General features: G+C 37.9%; 2 protein-coding genes across 3 annotated transcripts in view; both read left to right on the forward strand.

The window, feature by feature from the left end:
* LOC121371325 (interferon-induced protein 44-like) overlaps positions 1-25,332 on the forward strand; it is a 219,557-nt gene that overhangs the window by 128,393 nt on the left and 65,832 nt on the right. The window lies entirely within an intron of this gene.
* Positions 1,344-25,332, forward strand: part of LOC121370049 (interferon-induced protein 44-like) — a 31,548-nt gene continuing 7,559 nt past the window's right edge. Inside the window, exons 1-4 of the mRNA XM_041495147.1 lie at positions 1,344-1,905; positions 13,275-13,330; positions 19,823-20,011; positions 21,314-21,460. Coding sequence (XP_041351081.1) covers positions 1,380-1,905; positions 13,275-13,330; positions 19,823-20,011; positions 21,314-21,460 — 918 coding nt within the window. The 5' untranslated portion in view covers positions 1,344-1,379. The remainder of the gene's footprint in view (positions 1,906-13,274; positions 13,331-19,822; positions 20,012-21,313; positions 21,461-25,332) is intronic.

The raw sequence follows: 25,332 nt of genomic DNA on the forward strand, positions 1-25,332 counted from the left end.
ATACATATACATATACATATACATGTACATGTATATATATTTAGTTGTATTTATGAGAACATGTCAGTATATTCATTTACAACACATAATAACAATCGTAGAACGGTCCTGAATAGAGGTAGTGGTATCTGTGGTGCTTACATAGGGCAGTGGGTAAGGGCTTAACGTAAAAGGAAACTTAAAAATAAATTTTGTTTAACAACACCAATAAAGCGCATTGATTTGGGGTTTTTTTAATCATCGGGTGTTCGATATCACACATGTGATAATTCTGATACATGGTATTCAGGGAAGGCCTGTTTTTAATCAGCGGCAAGGATATAAAACCACTGTCTTTTTCATACCAGTTGTGAGACGCTAGATGGGATGGTAAAAACAACCCCAGTCAGAGAATGGGTTAGCAGACGGGTTACGATCCTATAAAAAGAAATCCTCTGATGCCTGATATACTATTATTTCCCTTTAGCCCTAGAGCGTGTTGTTTTTACATACGTCTCCTCGGGCATTAAATAGATAGCACGGAGTTATGTATATCATCTGTAGTGAAGTAGATATTGTGGATGTAAGCTCCTACGTTCAGTCTTTGAGCTATGTATTTTCAGTAAAGCCGCATTAAGCGGGTATGATGGTGATGGCGATAATGTTGGTGTTGTTATTGATGGAAAGTGAGATGGTGGTGGTGGTGATGGTGATGGTGGCAGTAGTGCTGGCGATGATGATGATGATGATGATGATGATGATGATGATGTTGATGTTGATGACAATGTTGATGATTAAAGGACCCGAGGTCATAAGGCCGCGGATAGTTAGTGGCATCACCTATGAAGTAGGACATGCTTACCTTTTGTAAATGTCTGAAATCATTACCAATGTATTATTCACGACTACCTGTTAGCATTCGCTCTGGCCATAGGCGTACGGGCTCCCGTTTCTGTACGGGTGGATGGACAGGCTGATGTTTGCCGAAATTAAACAAAAGTGCCCAAATCTGTATTACAACGTTTATTCATATTACCATCTCAGCCAAACAGCTATATAGGGTTGCAAGCGAATTTAACGTGGATTGCAACTAATATTGTGAGTAGAATAATGAAATTACATGGTGAAAAATGTTCAGGCCAGCTCATTTTTCTAGGATGTCTTTATTGTTTTGGCCCGAATTTAAGGATTTTCTCCTGGACTGACCCCCTCCCCTCTCGCCCGTTTTGTAAGCTTTTGGCTGTGGCTCAGAGTACTAGTGAGCTGCTACAATTCTTTGCCCAGTTTCAGGTTCCTCACAGCAATTGCAAATATTAACTATTACATATTTCTTTAAATCTCTTGCAGGAAAAAGAAACAAAAAAGTGGAGAATCGTGACAAACAGAAAATCAACGCCACGATGGCGAAATCCTTGAAGGCTGGGGACAAAAAACAGCTGTCCAAGTGGATCGGCGGGAACAAGGGTCTCGAGCTCATCTACCAGGCGTCCCGTGACGGCTGCAGCGCCCAGGCGTTCCACAAGAAGTGCGACAACAAGGGCCCCACCCTGGTGGTCCTCTACAACACCGCTAACTGTGTATTCGGGGGGTATTCATCCGCCAGCTGGAACACGACCGCGGGCTATGTGAACGACCCGCACGCGTTCTTATTTAAGTTGTACTATAAAGGAAACTATGAACCTAAACTATTCCAGACCACGAAACCGGCATATGCCATATGTTGCAACGGCTCGTACGGACCTATTTTTGGAGCGGGCCATGACTTGATTTGTTTCGGCACCGGTCCGTATCCCAAGTCTGGTCAGTATTACCAGGTGGGCGCCGTGACGGCGTTTGGTGACAGTTATAATATGCAGGGGGAGACGGCCACGACCATCACGGGAGATAACCTACAGTTCACAGAGATTGAAGTATACAGGGTCACAGGTAAATTATTCAGACAGTTCAACCTATTCATTGAGACCAATGATATACTAAATATAGCCTCATTGAGAAGATTGAAGTAGACACAGGCACAGGTAAATTATTCAGACAGTTCAACCTGTCCATTAAGACAAATCATATACTAAATATAGCCTCATTGAGAAGATTGAAGTATACACAGTCACAGGTAAATTATTCAGATTGTTCAATCTATTCATTAATAAGACCAATGATTTACTAAATGTGGCCTCATTTTGAAGGTGGGTGTTATAGAAAGTGTATAAATTCTAAACTACTATTGGTTTTGTTCATCTGCGTTCACAGGAAATTATTGCAGGTGCACGTATCCCCCTACTCTCCCCCCACCCCCCCCCCCCCCCACCCCCACCCCCCCCCCCCCCCCCCACCCCCCGCTTGCTCAGAGCGCATTACCTTCTTTTTTTTTCAATATATTTTCCGGGTGAGCATGACTCAAACTCTTACCCCCCCCCCCCTAGAAACTTTGCTCACCACAGTCTAGACACTACCATCCCCTGCAGAAAGTCCTGCACACGCTCTTGTGGTGCTATAAATAGTATGTGTAACCTTTTTCGTTTCGTGAAGTAGTTTATTTATAAACATTTTGTGAACTGTTTACACTGACATATCTAAAAGTTTATATCTGGCATTCAGTTTAGTTACTAACTCCTCTAGATATTGCAAATTTCCCTTTCCTATTTCTTACACCTCTCTTCATCTTTTCGCATTAACTCCTATAGATATTACACAATTCCGTTTCCGTTTCTTATCCTTCTCCCCCTCTTCTCGCTGTAGACACAGTCTCCGACGAAAAACCAGTGGTCGTCGTGCCCACAACGTGCGTGCTTGAACGATTGGGATGTAAGCAAATTAAATATTCTACAGATATAGTATCACAGTTTGATGTTGATCTTTGCTTGCACCTTGCACGTACTTCTCTAAACAAACGACTATGTATACTTGTCAAAATATCCCTTGAACTTTGTCTCGTATGTAGATGTTATTTTTGAGCGTCATACTGATTTTGTAATTAGAATATTCTAATATAAATGTCAAATGTTGAATTTTATTTGCCACACTGGGTGGGACTTTTATAAGTAGAATTATTTTATGAAGCTCGCCCCTGGAATTTAGTTTTTGTTTTTATGTCAGAAAGGAGATACCTTAGAAAGCACTTATATTCGTTTTTAACATAGCTACAACTATACCACGTGTAAATAGTAGTTATCCTTGATGAAATTTAAGGTACACAGGGCTCGATTAACACTTCAAGGTCAAGGGTTGACCAGTAACCCGTTAGTCTCGAGAATAACGGAGAAGCCAAATACATGTACAGGGCTGCAGAAAATACTCGCCCGGTCGCCAAATGCGAGGTAAATATTCTGACGGACGAGTTAAAAAATGCAACTACCAGTCCGACGGGCGATCTATCTTTTTCTGACTGACTAATTTAATTTGTTGTATACATATTTTGTTTTTGTATTAAATCCGCGGTGTGTTCTGAATATATTGTTCTGTTAAACACTTTCGGGATATCACTTGAATTTTGTAAATCTATATAAAAGAAATGTGAAAATCTTAGTATTTACCAGAGTATTAAAACATTTATTGATTTGTCAGTCAAGGTTTGGGTCTTGTTTTCTACATGATATTGATCACTTACCAAGCTTCATATATATATATATATATATATATATATATATATATATATATATATATATTTATATTTGAAGTGAAGACAGAGTATATTATAATATTGTTAAACAATAATATATTCTATAGGCTGACGGACTAATAGAAAGTCTGGCGGTCTAGTAAATTTTAGTTGGTTCTGGTCTGGCGGGCTAGTGAAATATTTTTAATTTCTACACCCCTGATATGTCAGAGACAACGTGTTTGAACTTTAGTTATCATCACGAAAATAAAATATTCTTGTGTAGTATGTCTAGAAAATCTGTTAGCACTGAAAGACAGTGTCGAGACCAAGTGTTGTATTCTGACAAGTACAATCTATTCCCTAGTGTCAACACGTTCTGTACAGCAACAGTTGGCTATTGTTTCAACCCCGTGTCTATTAAACCACTACTTCCGAGTTGGCAACACTCTGCTAAAACATCTGTCTAATATACAGTTCATTACGGAAGCCCATTAATGTCCTGTGGAGAAAATAAAATTATCTAGTCAAATGTACGAGGGTATTTTTATGTGACTAAATATTTATCGCAATTACGAGATATGTTTTTTTTTTTGTCGTGGCACTAATCGGTTTACGTAGTTTATAAATATCCTACATCCTTTCTGTAATATGCTGACTGCATTTAAAGGTACGGAACCTAGTCCATGCGCTACATGGGCTTTTTAAAGATTGTCTTACTAGTTTAGAGCCCATTGTTTCAATTCATTTGTTATCAGCTGGGGGCAGGACGTAGCCTAGTGGTAAAGCGCTCGCTTGATGCGCGGTCGGTCTGGGGTCGATGCCCGTCGGTGGGCCCATTGGGCTATTTTTCATTCCAGCCAGTGCACCACGACTAAGACTATATGTCAAAATTACCAAATGTTTGGCATCCAATAGCCGGTGATTAATAAATCAATGTGTTCTAGTGGTGTTGTTAAAATCAACAAATTTTAACTTTATTATCAGCTATTTAGAATGACAAAACAGCGATTCTAGGAAAAAGACATTTGAGTTTTTGTTTGTTTGTTTTTGGTGGGGTGGTTCTGGTCGCTATTAAAAATGACATAGTAAATCCAGTATACGTTAATTATTGGGTTTTTTTTTAATGGAAATGTAAAATCTGTGAGGAATAAAACGCCTGTAAAGACGTGCAATGTGTATAAATTAACATGCCAAGCAGTGAGAGATCAGAAACATGTCATTTAAGATTAAAAGAATCCTTAATATGTGTCCATGTGGTACAGGGCTATTCCACCCGAGGGTACATAATTTGTTGTCAGGGACGAGGCTTCCCGAGTCCCTGACATCACATTATGTACCCGAGCATTTTGGAAAAACGTGAAAAACCTAAAAAAATAATTTTTTTATCTAACAATAAAATAATCATAACCATTGAAAAGATCGTACCGAAAAATTGTTTATACTAAAAGTATAAAGCAAAAATGATACTATAATTTCGTTATGACAGCAGGTTTTCTCGTTTTTATGAAATATAAAAAGCATTTGCCGTTTACGTGACGTCACCCATTGTTAATATCAGCTCAAACAACAGAAGTCACGTGGTCATGCAAGACCGATTTATTCCACATGGGCTGACGTCATGGAATACGCCTGTCTTGCAAGGCTAGGGATGGGAGAAATTTAAATATTTAAACATTTAAGATACTTTGCACGGATCTTTTTTATAACTATACAAAACTTTTTTTGTCATTTAAAAATGGTGCGGCTAAGGAACATATTATATAGCTCATCCCCAGTCCCCGGCACCGATGGTCCTGAATAGAAATGCGCGTTGCCTTGTTTCCTGGACATAATGGTGTAAGTTCGATGCTATGTCGGGTGATATAAAATTACTGGTATTATCTTTTGACACAGATTGCCCATAGGTTCATCGATCGTGTCCACAAGGGGATACTTTTTGTTTTTACCGTTATTCCATATCCGTATCGATGTCCTGCTTAATGGTGTAGACAATCTCCACCAGTTCTCAAGTCGGCCTTTAGTGTGACCCGCTGTAATACATCCTCGCTGTGACATTTAATTTTAAACGTCCTGTTCACCATCTATGTGATAGAATGGCAGACGTAATACCCGTCAGCGGTGTCTACGGTAATTGTCCGAGACACACTAATTCAATGGTTCACGCAGACGGCTTTACCGTGTCCTCGCCAATATCTGTGGTGCAACACTGACCACTCTCGTCCAGGAAGGGGCAGTCTGAAATTAATTGGACCGAATGACCCACCATCATTTGGACATTTCCCTCACAGACGGCGTAATTTACTTCTTTTTTTTACATTTTATTTTATATTATTTCTGTTCATTTTCATCCAAATCTGGGGGGGGGGGGGGGGGTGTTGTTGTTTTTTGGTTTTTTTTAATATTATACTAGTATGTTTATTTTAATATCAAGATCAATTAGACAGATACTTTGGTTCGAAGATTTTGAAGGGTTCAAGGGAATAATCTATGATGTCCAAACAGATAGTCAATGACACACTAAATTAAAAACCTATAATTATGATAGACATTTAAAAGTTGTTGGCAAATTATGCTTTCTTAGGTATAATTAAAATATTCCATGACTGCGGAGTTGTAAACTTTAAAATTAAAAAATATCGCTTTACCAAAAGTGTGACATCACAGGTCATTCGTGTGGACAGTTCATATGTGTGTGTGTACGTGCGTGCGTTCCAGTTCGAATGTTCGGTCGTATAATAGCGATATACTAAATAAGGCGAAACAGCAACATTAAAAAAAGATTGGTAGGGTTTATCGTTACAGAAAATATAAAACAAATGTGTATTTAGTAAACAAACGCCTGGAAGGTTCATCTTGTTGTCTATCACTGTATCAGTAATACGATAGTCAAACCTGAAGTAAGCAGGCCAGTTTTATTATATTAAATCGTCTTAGAATATAAAAATGAAGCATCTAGGCCTACTTATGTTTATACAACTAAAAGTTCTTCGTTGAGGTGTCGCTAATGAATGTTTTACCTGATTAGGCCTCAAAATAACGCATTGTTGAAGATTTAAATTGGTCACAAGGCCCCGTGCTACTAAGCGATCTAAGCGCTGAGATCACTTAAAGTGCACCTCTACCATGGGCACGGTTATCTTAGCGTTAAAATCGCTTCGTGGAACGGGATCCAGACTAAGTATATATACAATGAGTACGTAGTTTCAGTCTCTTAAATAGAACTCTTTTCATCAAGGTTTTGACGTTGACTCTTCAAGAAGTGATAACAAGGTAAGGAAGCACCAAACCTATAGTTCATGGGTATGGTCCAATTTCCTATATTTAGTTAACTGATTCTCGGAGTTATTCATTCATTTCTGAACTACCAATTACGTTTCCCGTCTGTATATAAAAAAACCCCACATACTGACAACTATTAAGAATCGACCTCGATGGTTTAGTGGTTATGGATGTATGTACAGGGTTCGGATCTCAGAAACGGCTCCCATCTAGAGCGGGGATTAATGACTCATTGGGTAGGTAGGTGTAAGGCCACTAGACCGACTTCTGTCTTACCAACCATTAACAACTAACCACTGACATGGTCAAACAGCTCAGATAGCTGAGGTGTATTATGCTCAGGAGAGCACCGTTGAATCAGAATTGGATATATAAGCACACAAATAAGTTAAAATGAAGTGAAAAAACAATTGTTAACACTATAGAAAATAAACTGCGTATGAACTGTTGCAGCACCACTCGAAACACTCGCCATTGATTACCCATTCCATCTTTAAGCACTAGAGATTGAAGTTCGTAAAAAAAATGCCATGCTTAAATGTTAAATCCATCACGTTTTAATGCTCTAAAGTCAAACAAAGTGAAGAGCCTCTGTATGTTTATAAGGATTTTTCCATTACCTTTTATTAAATTAAATTCGGTTTTGCTGTATCATGTCTGCTGTGATTTGGTCTGATTTTAATTCAGTTATAACGAAACGTCAACATTCTTGTTTTCTCTGTGATCGATAAAACTCTAGAACACAGCAAACCAGTGAGGGAAAAATCGATCATTTCGATTTTCAGTTATCAGCGATTGCAAATGTAATTTTTTTAAAGGGATAAAAAATAACTAAAATAACTAACCATGGTCGACAACTGGACCACTGTAGAAACAGCAATACGTTTGAGGGGTTTTCAGTTGTTTCAGTCATAACATTGTATGAGTTATACAAAATGGAGATATACATTTTGATTTATAACTGTGAGTCACAAATACTGAATAAAAAAAAGCTTAGCAACACTTTGATGTCCGACTGCGATTCATAAACATTGAATGAAAAGGTCATAATGTTTTGGCTTTTAACTGTGTTCGTGTTTATTAGTAATAAACACTGATATAACCATTTGGTTCTGACGGTACAAGCAATATAACTACTACATTAACAATAATAATTTGGTTTCTGGCTGTACAAGGCATAAACAATGGATACAAATCTCAGCAGCACTTTGGTTTATGACTGTATACTCATTTGAACAGTTGAATTAAAATCAACTTTTTTTGGCTTCTGGCTGCTAAAGTCATAAATAAACAGTGGTAAAGCGTTCGCCTGGTTTACAATCGATCTACGATCGATCTCCATTGGGCTATTTCTCGTTCGAATGCAGTGCTCCACAACTGCTGTATTAAAGGCTGTGGTATGTACTGAGTGCGTCGATAAATTAGCATTTCTTCCTTTCCTCCTTGCATATATCCAATTAAAGTTCAAGTACGCTGTCCTTGGCACACATGTCAACTATCTGCCCAGGTTAGTGGTTTGTGAGAGGGAAATCGGTGTAGTGGCTTTACACCTAACCACTGAGTTGATAAACTCCCTACGGGTGCCGGGAAGCGAACCCAATACCCACAAGTCTTAATTCGGCCTAACCACTACACCACAATGGCCGGTAATGTGTATTCTGACGGTGAGAGTTATCTACACTCAACAAACAGTAGCGATATGATTATTTTCGTGCTTATATCTAATTAAGGTTCAAGCACGCTGTCCTGGTCACACACCGCAGCTATCTGAACTGTCTGTCCAGGACAGTGGATTAGTTGTTAATTGTTAGTGGTTAGTAAGAGAGAAAAGGGTGTAGTGGTCTTACACCTACCCATTGAGTCGTTAAAACTCGCTCGGAGTGTAAATAAAGTTCAGTTCAGTTCAGTTCAGGTACCGGGCTGCGAACCCAATACCTACCAGCCTTATGTCCGATGGCTTAACCACGACGCCACCAAGGCCTGTAGAGACTAACTAACTCTTTTTTTCAGAAAGTCGGGATTGTAAACTTTACGCACGTTCATTAATCATTTCGCTTCACTAAAAAGCAACAACAGTAGTTTCAATTACTGTAATACAATGATATCTATGTATGTTTGTTTCTTTGAACTTTGTAATATGACCCGTTTTTCTTAGTCCCATTTGCATTCTGTCAGTTCGTCTAATGTGAAATCGATAAGAAAGGAAATAAAACGAATACATGTACATTTTAGCGACACCTTAGCGCATTATAAAACTGTTTCGTCTAGATAGCGAAAGAGGAAACCCGCTATGTGCTGCACCTACGGAAAACCAGCTAGTGATTTCCTACATGCATTTTGCAATAGGTAGGTTACCACATATTGAAATCGATAATGTTAATAAGAAAATTAATAACCAATTTTTGTGAAGGTCATATAAATCTACTGAAAGCACTTTAAAGAAATTGGATAAAGAATCTCAATTAAAAGGTTAAAAATTAAAACATAAATAGAATATAAAACAATATGAGATAATGGGTTAGAATTGCATCAAAAAGAAAGGTACACATTATACTGGAGTGAGATGAACGATTATTCTGTTACGTGTATGTTTTGTATACGAGTATTTATATTGTAGCATCATCATTGTTACTGTACTGTTATTCTGTTTTCTATTGGTTGTTTTCTGTTATGGTTAATCTAAATGTTTTATTATGATAAATATAATGTACATATAATCAACGATCATAACTATTTTTATGGCCAGTTGTGATTGAACACTTTTAAAATAGGTATTAATAGGTATCGATGCTTGTTTGGGTTCGGGTTTTTTGTTTGTTTGTGTTGGGCTTTTTCTTCTTCTTCTTTTTTTTTTTTTTTTTTTTTTTTTGGGGGGGGGGGGGGGGTTGAGGGGTGAATGTGGGGGTGGTTTACCTGAAATAATCCTTGAGCTCAGAATAACGTTACCAATCTAATATATTGCACATTGAATTGTAAGATATAAATAAAACATCCAAGCAAGGGTGAGTTGTGGATAATTAAATAACAGTTAACCTCAGACGCCTGTGGCATAAACAATTCTATTTTTAACGAGTAAAGTCTATTATATTGACTTTTTAGAATGCCATAACGGTAACACGTTCAAAGCAGAAGCACTGTTTATGCCTCGAGCGCCTGTGGTAACTAAGACTTGGCTTGATCCTTATTCCTGCGTGGTAAATAACGTTATTCTATGCTGTATCACGTTTATAACTTAATTGTGTGTTTCAGGCTCGAGTTAGGGAAATATAATGACCCCGATCTCTATATTGATATGGCTGTATCCACACTTATTCCACGCACTGTGGTATTAAATGTCTATTATTAAATATTATGATCAGAAATTTCCCATCAATGTCTTTGCTTGGCAGATCCTGATTCCGTTTCTTGCCATACACTGTGGTAATTTTATGCATTGGTAAAATTAGTTGAGTAACTAAGCTGACAGTCGACTAGAAATTACCATCATTTACAAAGTGTTGAAAAGACGAGAGTTGTTTTGGTCAGCAGAGGTGGACCTAGAGGGTGGGGCGGGCCCTCCCACCTAAATTTTGCGACAGTTATAATTTTATTATATATTAATTTTCTTCTCTTTTTTTTTTACGATCCCACTCCAAACCTCCCCCAAAGTTCCCTTAGCATTACGCCTCATGTCATTGGGCCCCCTCCCCATAAATTAATTTTCAAATATGAAAATAAAGTGGCAAATGTTTCTACACTCGCCTTTTTCTTTTTTCTGTTTTTAATTGTCCCCAGAACAGAGAATGGCAGTGTCAGGGTTGGGGTGCCATGAGCTCACTGTCTCACAATAATTTTGTTATTACATATAGTATACATATTTTCATATACATACATATAAATGGCAAAATATATACACATGTACACACCTACAGATCGGTATTTCGAGACACACGAATAAACATAGCTTTTTATTGTTTTTCTTTATTTGTTGTTATGGTGCTTATTATTTTTAAATTAGAACGATTAGAAACACATTGAAAATAACAGACGATAATATTGTAAGTAAAAAAATATATTTAATAAGTAACTTCATTCGGTAAGAAAGACTCTTTCTTCGGAAACATCTTACAATTGGAACAAACTCGGAACAGTCTCGTTAAAAATAACCGTTAGCTACCGGTTCGGTGTTTGTTATTTCTAAGTCGATGATGTATACACACTAAATTTGTCTTTAACCGAGTTATCGCCAACTTAATGTTAAGTGAGCTGTCTGTTATAACCTAGTGTATCTCTAGAATAACATCGTCCCCGTGTGATCGATGGTACTCGTTTTGCACTGCGTTTCTAATCACATTACGCCACACGAAGATTTAGTGCGCTTCCAGTTATGTTCTTGAAATGCTAAGTAATCAGAATCGTATAGTAGGTGGCAATGCGTCTTAGTTAGATGGCATTTGCTCTGCATGGAATTGGTAACTGAATTAAGGTTCGTGGAATAATAAACGTATCCAAGGGCGCAGAGAAATGTGTGTTTAACATTTCAGCAAAGTGTTTAATCGGTGACTATTAAGCATCTGATAGAGACTAATTTGACATTTGTTCTAAGAGTGCTGGAAACCCAAAATATTCCACTACATTTATCATTTTTATTTTATTTTCGTTCTTAGTATTCGTTTTCACATTATTAATTGTAAAATGTTCTAATATTGTAAGTTATATCTAGTTATATTTTCTTTTACAAGAGATTTAACTGATTTTACTAGATATGTAATTGATTTTGATATCACATTATAAGTTATGCATCTGTTTTGTATGGAGTCAAAAGATATTTTGTATTAGTTCATCAGCTTCTTGGCTCCTTTCTTTGCATATCTATATTTTTTAATGTAATAATGATTTGATATTAATATTATGAATTCTTAATTATTAAGCATAACGAAAAAGTTTGTTTTGTTTAACGACACCATCATCGGCTACTGGATGTCAATTTTTCTGGTAATTTTTGACATATAGTCTTGAGAGAGGGAGCCCGCTACAGTTTTCCATTAGTATTCCATTAATTATATACACCATCCTATAGACAGGATAGCACATATCACGGTCTTTGATATGTCAGTCGTGGTGCGCTTGCTGGATCGAGAAATAGCCTAATGGGCCTACCGACGGGGGTCGACCCCAGACCGACCGCGCATCAATATATTTAAAACTATAATGTAGGCGTCAGAAATGGAGCGGCAGAACGAGCAGATGCAGGGTTTTTTTTTATAAAATTGGGGTCACAATTTGCTAAAAAGGGCAATTTGAGTTCATTTCAAATTATTTTCTTGCTTATATCTAATTAATATTCTGGGCACACACCTCGGCTATCTGGGCAGTCTGCCCAGGACAGTGGGTTACTGGTTAGTGAGAAACAAGAGGGCGTAGTGGTCGTACACCTACCATTGAGTCGTTAAACCTCGCGCTGGGTGGGAGCCGTTACCGGGCTGCGAACCCAGTACCTGCCAGCCTTGTGTCCGATGGCTTAACCACGACACCACCGAGGCCGGTTTTAGGCAAATGAGGGAACAAAAATTGTATGAGTTCATAGGCATGTTCCTGGGACATTTTCAATTAAAGATGCTCAAAGATGCTTTTTTTTAAGTCTTTAAAAAGGGTACGGGCTGTGGATTGACGAGACACATGTGACCCCCTTCCTTTTAATCTGCCAGTGCTTCACTCACATAAACGCGAATTTTGATCAACATTATTGGTGGTTTTGTTTGTATTTATGGTAATAATGTACATACAATATTAACAAAAAGCACCTATACAGAACAAACGTATTTTACAGCATCCAGTGCAAATGTAGTTAACTACTGATTGCAACAACAGACAATGAAATACGTCTTGTGAGCGGAATCGATCCTAGGACCTGTTATACCTAGGCGGATGTTCTACCACTGACATTAAGTTGTATGTTCGTCTTGTAATGTTTGTGACTCATAGGGTGACGTTAAACTGACGCCATCTATTTACACTGTGTGGGATCGACACTGGATATTGGTACTGTTGTTGCGGTAAATCTTGCTAGCACAAATAGAGGAAATAATTATTAAAGTTTTTTTTCTTTTATTAATAACTTACTGTTGGAGGTCACATACCATTGTTCGAGTTCGTAGTTCATATAACTTTAACATTGCAGAACACATTACCAATTAATAACAACGCATTTATTTCAATACACATTTCAATTGCGACTACGGCGAATTGTGGTGGTGTACGGTGAATTGCTATAACAGTTATTTTTACAATTGGTAAAGTACTCATCAGCGGTTTAAATTAGATGGTAATAACACTGACGGTATTTCTATTGTAGTTGTATCAATATGTCATCGGAACTAAAGTAGATGCATTGGACTGCATTGCCAATCAATACTCATGCTTTTGTTTTGTTATTCAGATGGCAAGACGATCCCGGATGAGCCATGGCGGAAGTTGCCAGAAACCAGCACAAAGGTATTTTCCTCCGTTCTCCAGCGCACCAAGCACGTGTAGAAATTGTTAGTGAATTAGTCTAGGACAGAGCATGTAATTAATCATAGTTCTGCCGTCCATGTGTAGATCCAGCTAGTGTAGATCTTGAGAAAGTAATGAAGCGATGTCCTTGGCTTCAGTCACCAGCATACTTTAAGGACATTTAGAAAATAATATTGGCGAATCCAACCTTTTCTTTTTGTTTTCATATACTTCCCTCTGTTCTACGTCCAATAACCTTCTTTTTTCTTTTCTTTTTTGTATGGATGTCGTTAAATTTTCATTTTATTTATGTATTTATTTATATATTTATTCATTCATTCATTCATTCATTCATTCATTTTGATATGAACTTCACCTCTGTGAACTACAAAAATCTGTTCTGTTTCAGAAGTAACAACATAATAGAATAGGAGACCAGTTAAATAAAGACCTTTAAAATGTGGCTCTATTTATACTTTTCCTAATCCACAAACAAATATTAAAACAATCATAACTTCGTAAAGACCTTTAACATGTGGCTCTATTTATACTTTTCCTAATCCACAAACAAATATTAAAACAATCATAACTTCGTTAGCTCAACCTCTTTCAGGTGCTTCTTTCTGGAATGAACGTTATTTGTATCATCCACTATTAACTCAATTCGCTTTGGCGCCGAAATGCATAGGGCAGTGACTTGTTGATTGTCATGGTAGCGAGTTCAAGTTCCAGTCAAGTCATAGGGGTTTACGCCTGTCTGTTTCCAACTCGTGAGAGCCGGGCAACTAGCTAGGTTCAGCGGCTGTGGTGAATGATTACCACGAAATCATTGAGTGTGCATGCACTCTCGAGACTTCTGCCAATAACACGTCGTTAGCACACTCATTGGCAAATGCAACATCAGCTCTGGACTACTGTGGTGTTTCCAAATACACGCACTGTTGTGAATTAAGGTCAATTAATCTGCTTATGATCCCTATGTTTAATGTTTTGATGGAGGGTTTGGGGGTTTTCTGGGGGTTTTGCTTAGATAGAGTCCTTTGTTTCAAATATTCTAACGGAAATTGGCTCCATTTTTATGTATTAGTGTTAGGTATGAAGCCCATAATCGTTAATATGATTGACCCTAGTTTGTGAGGTACGTACTTCTGTTTCATTTAAGGCTTATATAGACTGGATGCTGTTTGAAGGAAGGAAATGCACTCAACACATTTTATGTACGGTTATATGACGTCGAACATGGTTAAGGACCACTCAGATATTGAGAGAGGTCCAAAATCGAAATGTGTTAGTTTCAATGAGATCATCTAGACTAGATGTGTGCGATGCGTGCGTCTACAAGACGCATACGGCAGCCGCAATGAAATAATAGAAAATATGGTGTATATGCCCCAAATACAAACGACAGACGCAACAGTCGTACCGCACGCACGAGGTTCACCCAGTCTGTATGAACCTTTATATTGTATTTACAGCTACGACAAACTAGAACGAACGAAAAATATTACACTTGTTAAAACTGATAATTTAAAAAACAAGTTGTAATTAATTGCTACTTTAATGGCAAAAACGTCAGTGGCCGAAACTATTTTATAATAGGCCTACATGTACATCATCTCCAGGGTCAATGCCTTTAATGGTCTTGATTATTGTAATAAAGTCATGTACTTTAAAATAGAAAATACTAATACAGATGTCATTATTGTAATCGTGTGTGTACTATATGTGTGCGTGCGTGCGTCTGTGTGTGTGTGTGTTTTACTTGCATATGTATCTGTAGGTTTTTATAGGATATTAAACGAGCTTCCATTTCGTAACATGTTTATATCCCGAGTGAAATAATTTTTAATTCTCACGAGTTTTAGCGAGTGACAATGAAAATTATTTCACGAGGGACATAAACATGATACGAAATGGTAGCGAGTTTAATATCCTATTTATTACCCATAATCGATCTTAATTTAAATCACTCATCTCGTTTCGTTGACGTTCCTGTAAGGTTGTGCGCTAATTGATGACGTCATCGTGTGACGTTAAAAGTGTTACGTCCCACTTGGCGTTCTAGTGGGACATATCACTTTGATATGTACCAAGATATCTTTAACCATATGGGTAATAATATGTTGTCTATCCTATTGCTGTTGATATGAAATTATTATTGCAGTTTATTTTACATGGAAAAGAAATATCCATTAATAACGCAATACACAATGCACGAATCAAACTGCGGTTTGTTTAATAGTTGCTTTTGTAAGCATGTAAAGCATAGAGAAATAACACAGATTATTAAAGCTCGTGACAACTGAAAATTATTTCACTCGGGACATAAACATGATACGAAATGGAAGCTCGTTTAATATCCTATAAGCATGCAATTTCTGAAAACTTGTTATTTACTGGCTGAGCATTTCCCGGTCTGAAAGTAAATGCAATTGAAATAATGACGAAGCACTTAATTCAATTTATTTTTTCACATATACTGAGATCAGATGGTTTTCGTCCAAGAGTATTACGAAATTAAATCTATTTTGAACGCCAGTAAGTCGGTAGACATTAGTGAGGTTTATAATGAGCCAGTTTGATGGTGTAACCAGCACTGTGAGACGGTTTGGCTGACAACTAGACGTAGCGACAGGCTGGTGAGGCTAGCTTGTCACGAACATGCTCGATCTGCGTCCCTACTTCTCTGCAGTCGCTTGATCACGGCGATGAGTTCAGCCAGGGTCGTGTCATGATCCAACTAAGATTTAAGTACATTCTCCCAAGCACGCGACTGTCCGAGACAGAGGTTAATGAGTGTGAACCCGGCCTTGGTAGGGTCGTGGTTAAGCCATCGGACATACGGCTGGTAGGTACAGTGTTCGCAGCCCGGTACCGGCTCCCACCCAGAGCGAGTTTTAACGACTCAATGGGTTTTAAGACCATCACGCCATTTTCTCTCTCACTAACTACTAACAATTAACAACTAACCTACTGTCCTGGAAAAACAGCCTAGATAGCTGTGGTGTGTGCCCAGGACAGCGTGCTTGAAACTTAATTGGGTATAAGCACGAAAATATGTTGAAATGAATGAATGAATGAATGAATGAATGTGTGTGTGTGTGTGTGTGTGTGTGTGTGTGTGTGTGTGTGTGTGTGTGTTGTGGGTGTGTGTGTGAAAGGATATCAGTGTCTACCAGAGAGGCATCTTTAGGTAGTGATTAGTACCAGAGATCGACGTATGTTAGTTGTAGAGCTTAACTTTGAACAAATCACGATCAATTTAGAATATCTTTATATAATAAAACACCCAGTTCTATCGGCGTCCGCAATGGGGTGGGGGAAAGCTGGTTGTCGTCCCCTTTTGGATCTAAACTTCAGTTTCGTTTATATATATATATATATATATATATATATATATATATATATATATATATATATATATATATATATATATATATGCGCCTGTTAAAATATTTGTAAGCTTTACATATTTAAAATATTGGCATTTACCAACATTTCGCCATGATTAATTTTTATTTGAAGAAAGCATATAATTGCATTTTAGAACTTCAAGTTCGCCATGCATGCATATGCCTGTACTTTAATATTATGTGCCAAGATGTCTTGCTCCCCAACCCTGAAAAAATTACTGAGGACGCCCATGCTAGTGACATTGGGAAAACACAATTATTTAATATATAAACCATACGGCATGAAATAGGATTAGCCAGTAATGCCCAGCAGGAACTACCACGTTGGTTCTCTGTTTGATGTTCCCATATCAGAAACTGAAATTCAAATCCAGATGAACTATTACAACTTGCCACATGTCTTGCATCCCCCTGCTGGCTACCTAATCAATCAAGTTACTCATATTCGTATGGAAATCTTTTTTAATAAACACAAATGTTGCAGTTTTTAGCCCTTCTATAATCCTTTGTTGTAAACTTGGATTCAGTTTCAAACTCACAGCGTAGGCACAGACTTTTAACGCAAACAGACTTCTTTGACAAAGAGTTTAGAGTCTGAAGCCGGCATAGTCAGCATGAACCTTGATTGTACAATGTCATTTGCCTCCTGTGGAAAAATACCCTCTTGACTTTTTCTTTCACATTGGAGTGGGACGTAGCATACTGGTAAAGCGATTGCCTTGTGAAATTTATTTATTACTGCTTTAGACTTTGGTGCAAAAATGAACTCAGCCGACATATTGGGCCCTGAATCGAGACGACGCAGAATTGCTACCGCCTGCATAAATTTATAATTTCTTCTAGTTATCCGTTTACAAGAAACAGAGGTTTGCATCCTGTGGTGATGCAATGAGGTCAAATTCGTGTGTTTGTTTAATAATCGCACGTAGGCCTACAATCGATTGTACAGTCGGTACCAATGCATAAACCTATACCCTGTGAGGGGCTGGCGGCTCTGCCATTATGTTCTAACATCCATCATATTTAAATGAACTGCAAATTGAGTCACTATGGAGGTCGACTGAATGAACTATATTTAGAATCGAACATATATCTGTTGTTAGAATACTCCAGGCAAAACATGATGATTTGGTAACCAAGGTTTTTCTAAGAATAATCTGTGTAGTTCTGTGTACGTTCGCGTGTGCGTATACATGTGCGTGTGTGAATCCACGAATCCTGTCATGCTAGATTCAAGCCATATGCACATGTGTAGCCTATAGTCGCATCTATTATATGGTCAGCTAATGTTCAACCATGCTGTCCCGGGAACGCATCTCTGCTATTGGTGATGTCAGTACAAAATAGAGATTATTGGATTAGTGTGAGAGAGGTAAGCCACTTCTGCAACATGGATTACTTAACCGACGACCAGCAAGATATTATTTTTTCTACACTTTCCATCGACAGGACATCACATACCTATGATATACGGTTGTATACACACCACTCGGATTTCCCTACTTTTCTAGTACAGAGAACGAAAAGCAGTTTGCGTTGATTGTATGTATGTACATGCGTACGGGTGTCTGTGAAGGTATAAAGGTTGTCTATTGTATGGTTGTTGTACATGTTGATACGGGGTGTGACAGACACACAGAGAGACACAGACACAGCGACGATTCTACAAAACAAATATATGAAATTTAAGCCTGTGTTTGACTAAACAAAATTGCTACATTCATAATCGACTGGATGTTACCTAGACGGTGTTTTCCATTCTTTATTTTTCCTCTTTTTTATCTTTCTTTTTCCCCAATCTATTTTACCCATAGTAGTATTCTACATGATATTTCAAGGGGATGGTGCATTCATGTTGCTTAATTAATCCTTATACAGGCCATTATTTTTATCACCATTTTTATCGCTCACAAAACACTTGCCCGAACGAGTTATTGGCTGTTAAATAAACCTTTGTAGCGTGTGACGCGACGTTTATCTAATACACAATAATAGACACGGCTACTATTTAGTGTGTCTCTTTATTTGTATGTGAACAATTACAAACGTCAGCCTCACGGGAAATAATTCCACCATTTACGTAACAGCAATTTTGATTGGTCAATCCGTTACTGTCAATAGACCACCATTTTACAGAAGCCATGGCATCGTAATTGATAAAAATAGACTTCTGCATCAAAACAATCTGATTAAAATTAGATCCAGTAGATCAAACAGCATTGTGTGGACTCCCATGTTCAGGTGACATTTCATCTATAAATAACAATTTAAATATCGACCATTTACACTTCGCCTTTTATTGCGTTATTCGGGAGCATAGAAATTCTAAAAATATCGGGCGAGACTATTTATGCAATAGACAAACTTGTTGGTCTATTTCAACATTGAAAAAACAGGGGGGGGGGGGGGGGGGGAGTGCAGTAATAAACTTTGGATTGTATAATAGTATAAACAGATTTTATGGCTATACCATCACGGTTTATTTTTTCGTCTTGAAACGAATTTTATATAAAATTTTATATTGCAATTAGTTTCCGGCATACTTCGTAATTCACCCGAATTATTTCGTATACCCTCGGCATAATCCCGAATGTTTTCAAATCACTGGCATGATTTTGCAAGTAAGGTTTTGATTGGTCGAATGAAAGGTCAACTGGTCATGAGCTCCAACGGGCTGCTGTTAGATCCACATGTAATAGTGGAGCTAATTTTAATTAGATTGCTATCAAATTAAATGTCAAGAAATTAAAGGAAGGAAATGCTTTATAAAAACAAAACCAATAATATTATGCATATGATAATTAACGACGGCAAGGAGAGTAAGCAGAATGACAGACAGACAAACACATAGACTGTTTAATAATGTATTTTATTAAAAACAATTTCAGTGTAATAATTTTATTTATTTATTTTAATATTAAATGGTATATTTCCCATATATTGTTTCTGGCAATTTCTCTTTTAAATTGATACATTTTTAGTTATGCAATCAGATTGCCGGAAAATGTATCGGCGTAAAGAGAAATTAATTAATAAATATGTATTAAATGATTTTATGATTTCTTTTGAATTTGAACAGGAACTAAAGTCTGATATCGACGCATACGCACCTCTTCCTGGCCTTAAAGTAAACCACGTAAACATTCTGCTCATTGGCGCGGTGGGTGCTGGGAAATCCAGCTACTTCAACAGCATCAACTCCATTTTCAGAGGTCATGTGACCAGTCAGGCCTGTAGCGGAAGTTCGGAGCACAGTCTCACGACCATGGTAATTATTTTCAACGTAGCCAGTATTTTTCAGCCTGTCCAATTTGCTTCCAATTGGTACCATTTAGAAGGCGGTATTCGATTGTGCACAACCCTGATGAGGAATTCAAATGATCAATTGATTTTTCTGTTCATCGTCAAATGCATGTGCCTCAAAGTCAATGCATTCCTTTAGGTTTAAATGAATTAATTCTGAATGTAGCACTACCTAACTGGTAATAGCAGAAGACCTCTTCTTGTGTGAAAATGGGCAAAACAGGCAATTGTAGCGGTAATTTGTAATCTCCTCGTTAAGGCAGCTTTCCTCATTATGTACGCGGTTTTTGAGGGCTGAGGCGGTCGCGGTATGAGGCACAAAGACATAGTAAAACTGGATTCTGTTGTTATGTATATGTGTATTTTCCACAGCAGCGGCTCCTGCTGGCGGTTTAAATATTTGCTGAACTGATTATTTCCAGTGTCGCATGGGCTGATTGTGTTGGTCGCGCTGAAATCCCTTGCAGTGATGACATCATAAATAAATAATTCGAGTCTTTTCAGGTAGCCTCCTCTCCTGACCGTGTCCTAAATGTTCCCCAAAACAGTGTAGGCCTACGAGGGTGTATTAATATTACATGGAAAGCAGCCTTTACAAGTGATTCTGTTTTAAAGTTACCCACCACCATTAATTATTCCATGCAGTTCAATACAATTTCAATGTCAGAATATATTCTGTGAAAAATACACTATCGAGAGGGTCATGTGACTACTAATTTTAGGGAGTGCTCTCAACTGCCATGTACCGTGTAAAAACTAAACATACGTCGACTACGAAATTTTTCAATTAATGGCCCCTATGCCAGACCACCGCCTCGTGTTGCTATTATACAAGTGACATCATACCACTTGCACAGTTGTTATCAGTTAGTATATGTACTATACATAACAAGTTACATCAAACCAATGGTTTATTTAAATACTACAGAGGTCAACTTTCGTGTAATCATCAAAGAAAGATTTCAAAAAGCATATCAGAATTTTGTAGTGTTTTTTTTTTATGAGGAACTATTTCCTAAACCGGACTATATTAAACTGCTACAGCAAGTAACGACACGACAAATGGTGATGGTTTGCCTTAAGGCTCAGCCATTTTGTTATCATGTAATTATTCTCTGAAACAAGTATCAATGTTTGGCATCCAATAGCCGATTATTATTAAATCAGTGTGCTCTAGTGGTGTTGTTAAACAAAACAAACAGATGCTGTTAAGCTACATGTCGGTCATCGTATAGGATTGCAGCTAAATTAATGTTTTTACTTCTAGTATCGCATGTACAAAGTACGGTCCTCGGAGAATGGCCACCCTTTAAAGTTTCGCCTGTGCGACACCCGGGGCCTTGAAGAGGGACAGGGCATGGACACTAGTGACCTCGTCGCAGTTCTGGATGGTCACTTACCTGACAGATACCAGGTACGGTTTTGTATAGTACACGACACTAGGTACCAGGTACTGTTTTGTATAGTACACGACACTAGGAGTCACACTCTGAACTGCCATCATTTTAAATTGTCCAAAGCGGAGTAATCTGTTTTTAAAGTATTTGGTTGTAGCGGTTTGGCGTAATGCTAACATGAATAAATGTTGTTTCAAGATTCTTGCATTTTCATATAATTCGGGGGGAAATCAGCCTGCTCCCCACATGCCTATGATTGTGTAATGGTGTGACGGAACATGCTCTTAATTTTGTTTTCGCCTGTAGCGATATTAATTGTTTTAGAGGGCCGTGTGCAGTTCCAATATGCACTTAAGCCCAGGTGGGCACTTTGTTACGTAATACCTCTGCGCGACATTGGTCGAGCTGTACCCTCTAATACACACCCAGTCAAGGTGTGGAGGCCATGTGGCCAGTAGTTACGTAATACCTCCGCTAGTTCGGTACGATCGGGTTATTGCTGGCGAACTAGGCGACGACCAGTCTAGGCTTCTAAGAAAAATATGCCGGCTTGGTCGCTGTGGAAATATCACTTGATAGGCGGAGGACCGCGTTGTGCCCCCAGGCGATATTCGGGTTTTTTGATAAATAGCTATGGTTTTAGAGATATCAGGCTCCAGGGGGTCGTTGTCCGTCCGGAATGGTAAATCTTTTATTTCTGCTCTGTGTATAACCTTGATGTGATTGATGTGACTTTAAATATTTTAATACTGTATTATACCAATATTATTTAGACGGTGCTGCCGGTAATCTAATTAAGTTCCCCTGGAAGCGTTTCTCAATTATCACACGTGTGGTGTTGTGTCACGGTGAAGTGATTAGAATATTGTGTAAACTAGACACCTAGTGATTAACTAATTAAGTGATTAGTTCTGGGTTGTTATGATATTTGTTGTTGTTAATTAACTACTGCGGAAGTACATTTGTCAGCGTAGGTTTTTGTTGTGTTTTCTAGTGAACTAAACGTGCTATATTATACATACTTTATATAAGATCGTATCTCCGATCATACCTAGACGAGCCACGCGGGTTTTGAACTGCCCGTTACAGAGAGATCTAATAGATATACAGTTAGGAGAGATATTTGGATAATCGTGTTTTATTCAGTTACGGGTATTATAGGATCCCCGTGACAGTAGATGTATATCATTTTCGTAATTTTTATGTTATGTTTTACATTCAAAATATTTCCCACAAATGTCTTGTTTTTAGTATAGTTCTACATTTTACTTAATTTTTACGACAATTTACGTTTTTGAGAAGGAATGTCATTACTACAAACTTTGTTTAGTTTTCCAAACTGTATTCAAATTCTATTTTCTCTAGTAACATCAAATTACAAAGGAAATAATACAATTATTGCTAATGCATTTAATATTTGGTTTGTGATAGTGGATCGTGTATCATATTATGTAACACCGGGCTCCTTATTTTAAATCATTTTGTACTTATATCTAATTAAAGTTCAAGCACGCTGTCCTGAGTAAATACGTCGGCTGTTCGGGCTGTCTGTCCAGAACAGTGATTACTCATTAATTGTTGGTGGTCAGCGAGAGAGAAGTCAATGTAGTGGATTCACACCTTCGTGTTGAACCGTTAAGACTATCTCTGGGTGAGAGCCAGTATCATGCTGCGAACCCAGAATCTTCCAGCCTTACGAAAATCGTTATTTCTTGAAAAATTATAAAACTGGCTGATGACAGTATGGTAGTGAAGCAAACTACTTGCTAAGTCGCTGCTTGAAGAGGTTCAGGAAGAAAACATCAAAACAAGATATTTATCTTGAATTCGATAATAAGTACAACGATCACAAAATGTCTTTAAAACACGTACCTTATACACTAGATAATAATAGATAGTAATATAAATGGGTACTAAAAAGTGCAAAAACTTACACAAAATATATATAATAGTGGTGGTGTGGTGTGGTGTTTTGTTTGTTTGGGGATTTTTTTGTTTCTTCGTTGTTGTGTTTCGTTTGTTTGTTTTGTTGAGGTGGGAGTTGTTTTGGGTTTGGTTTTTTTTCTTCTTTTTTTTTTCTTTTTTTTTTCATTTTTTTTTTGGGGGGGGGGTGGTGTTGGGGGATTTTTGCTTTTTAATGCGATGTTGGTTATTTTGCCTATTAAATCTTTTATTCAGAAAATATTTTTCTTCAAAAAGGAGTAGTTTAATTCTACCTTGGTTCATTTTTTTAAATCCGTTACACTTTTATTGTACCTCATCCAGAAGGAAGGTCAAACGTTGTTATTGTGTCATGAAGTACAGATTCCAGTGCGAGTCTAGACAATGCTTCACGGGGACGTGTCTAGCTTTAAAGATAGCTACAACATCTAACTACTATACTCATTACAAATAGAACCTCTTGGCTTGGCTTGGCAGTATTCAAATTGTGTTGTCAGGAAACTACATGAAGTAAATTAGAATAACATAATAAAATAAAATGATATAATATTATCCGTCTTCTCAGCAGTATTAAATTACATATACGTCTTATCTTATAGGTTAGATAACAAGTGTCACGGGGATTCTATAATGCCCGTAACTGAATAAAACACGATTGTCCAAATATCTCTCCTAACTGTATATCTATTAGATCTCTCTGTAACAGGCAGTATATACCCGCTTTGGCTCGTCTCTAGGCATGATCAGATATACGATCTTATATAAAGTATATATTATTATAGCACGTTTAGTTCACTAGAAAACACAACAAAAACACAATACACTTTGGAATCTGTATTAACCTACGCTGACAAATGTACTGCCGCAGTAGTTAATTAATAACAGAGCAGAAATAAATATTTACCAAAGTCCCGTCTGAACTAATATAGATCGTTCAGTGGACGACGTCCGTGATCCCCTGGAGCCTTCCTAGTTCTCCTCGATATATCTAAAACACTAGCTATTTATTATAAAATCAGAATATCGCCTGGGGGTACAAGGCGGTCCTCCCCCTATCAAGTGATATATCCCCAACTCCCAGAGACGCATTTTTCTCTTTGATCGCCAGACTTACTGTCGCCATTCCGCGAGCAATCCCCTGGCCATAAACAGCACTACCGGAGATATTACGTAACTACTAGCCACATGGCCTCCACACCTGCTCTAGGTGTGTATTAGAAAAGCTCGATGACCGTCGCGCAGAAGTATTACGTAACAAGTTGCCCACCTGGATAAGTGCAATTTGGAACTGCACACGGCCTTCTAAACCAATAATATCGCCACAGGCGAAAACAACATTAAGAGCATGTACCGTCATAACAAGAAATCCCCAAGTCGTTTAATTTGGCTGTCTGGTAACCATATATATATATATATATTAGTGGAAAAAAGTTCCTGTGCATTACTAAAAGTGGTGTGATTTTATTATTTGTAAGTAAATCAACACAATTATTGGACACATTATTTATTTGCTATTTACGATCAATACCAAATCCAGGGAAAAAAACGTGTGGCATTGTCGTTACCAATCTCTGGGGTCATGAAGAGGGGTGGCGTCGAAAGTGAGTTCACAATGTCAATACCGTGTATGGCCACCGTGTGCGTGCACACAGGCCTGACAACGAAGTCTCATTGATGACACCAGATGGTTCAGAAACCCTTGTTGGATGTTGTTCCAGACCTGAACAAGGTCACGACCCAGTTGGTTCAAGGTCCACGGCTGGTTTGGCCCGAGACGTAGGCGTCTCTCCATTTCGTCCCATAGGTTCTCAATGGGCGACAGGTCAGGCGAAACAGCGGGCCAAGGCAGTGTGTTGACATTCTGCTGTCCCAGGAAATCGGTCACTACACGTGCGACGTGAGGGCGAGCGTTGTCTTGCTGCAACATAACGGCGCCACGTTGACCTTG

Source organism: Gigantopelta aegis, chromosome 4 (genome assembly GCF_016097555.1).
Source record: "Gigantopelta aegis isolate Gae_Host chromosome 4, Gae_host_genome, whole genome shotgun sequence".
Lineage (NCBI taxonomy): Eukaryota > Metazoa > Mollusca > Gastropoda > Neomphalida > Peltospiridae > Gigantopelta > Gigantopelta aegis.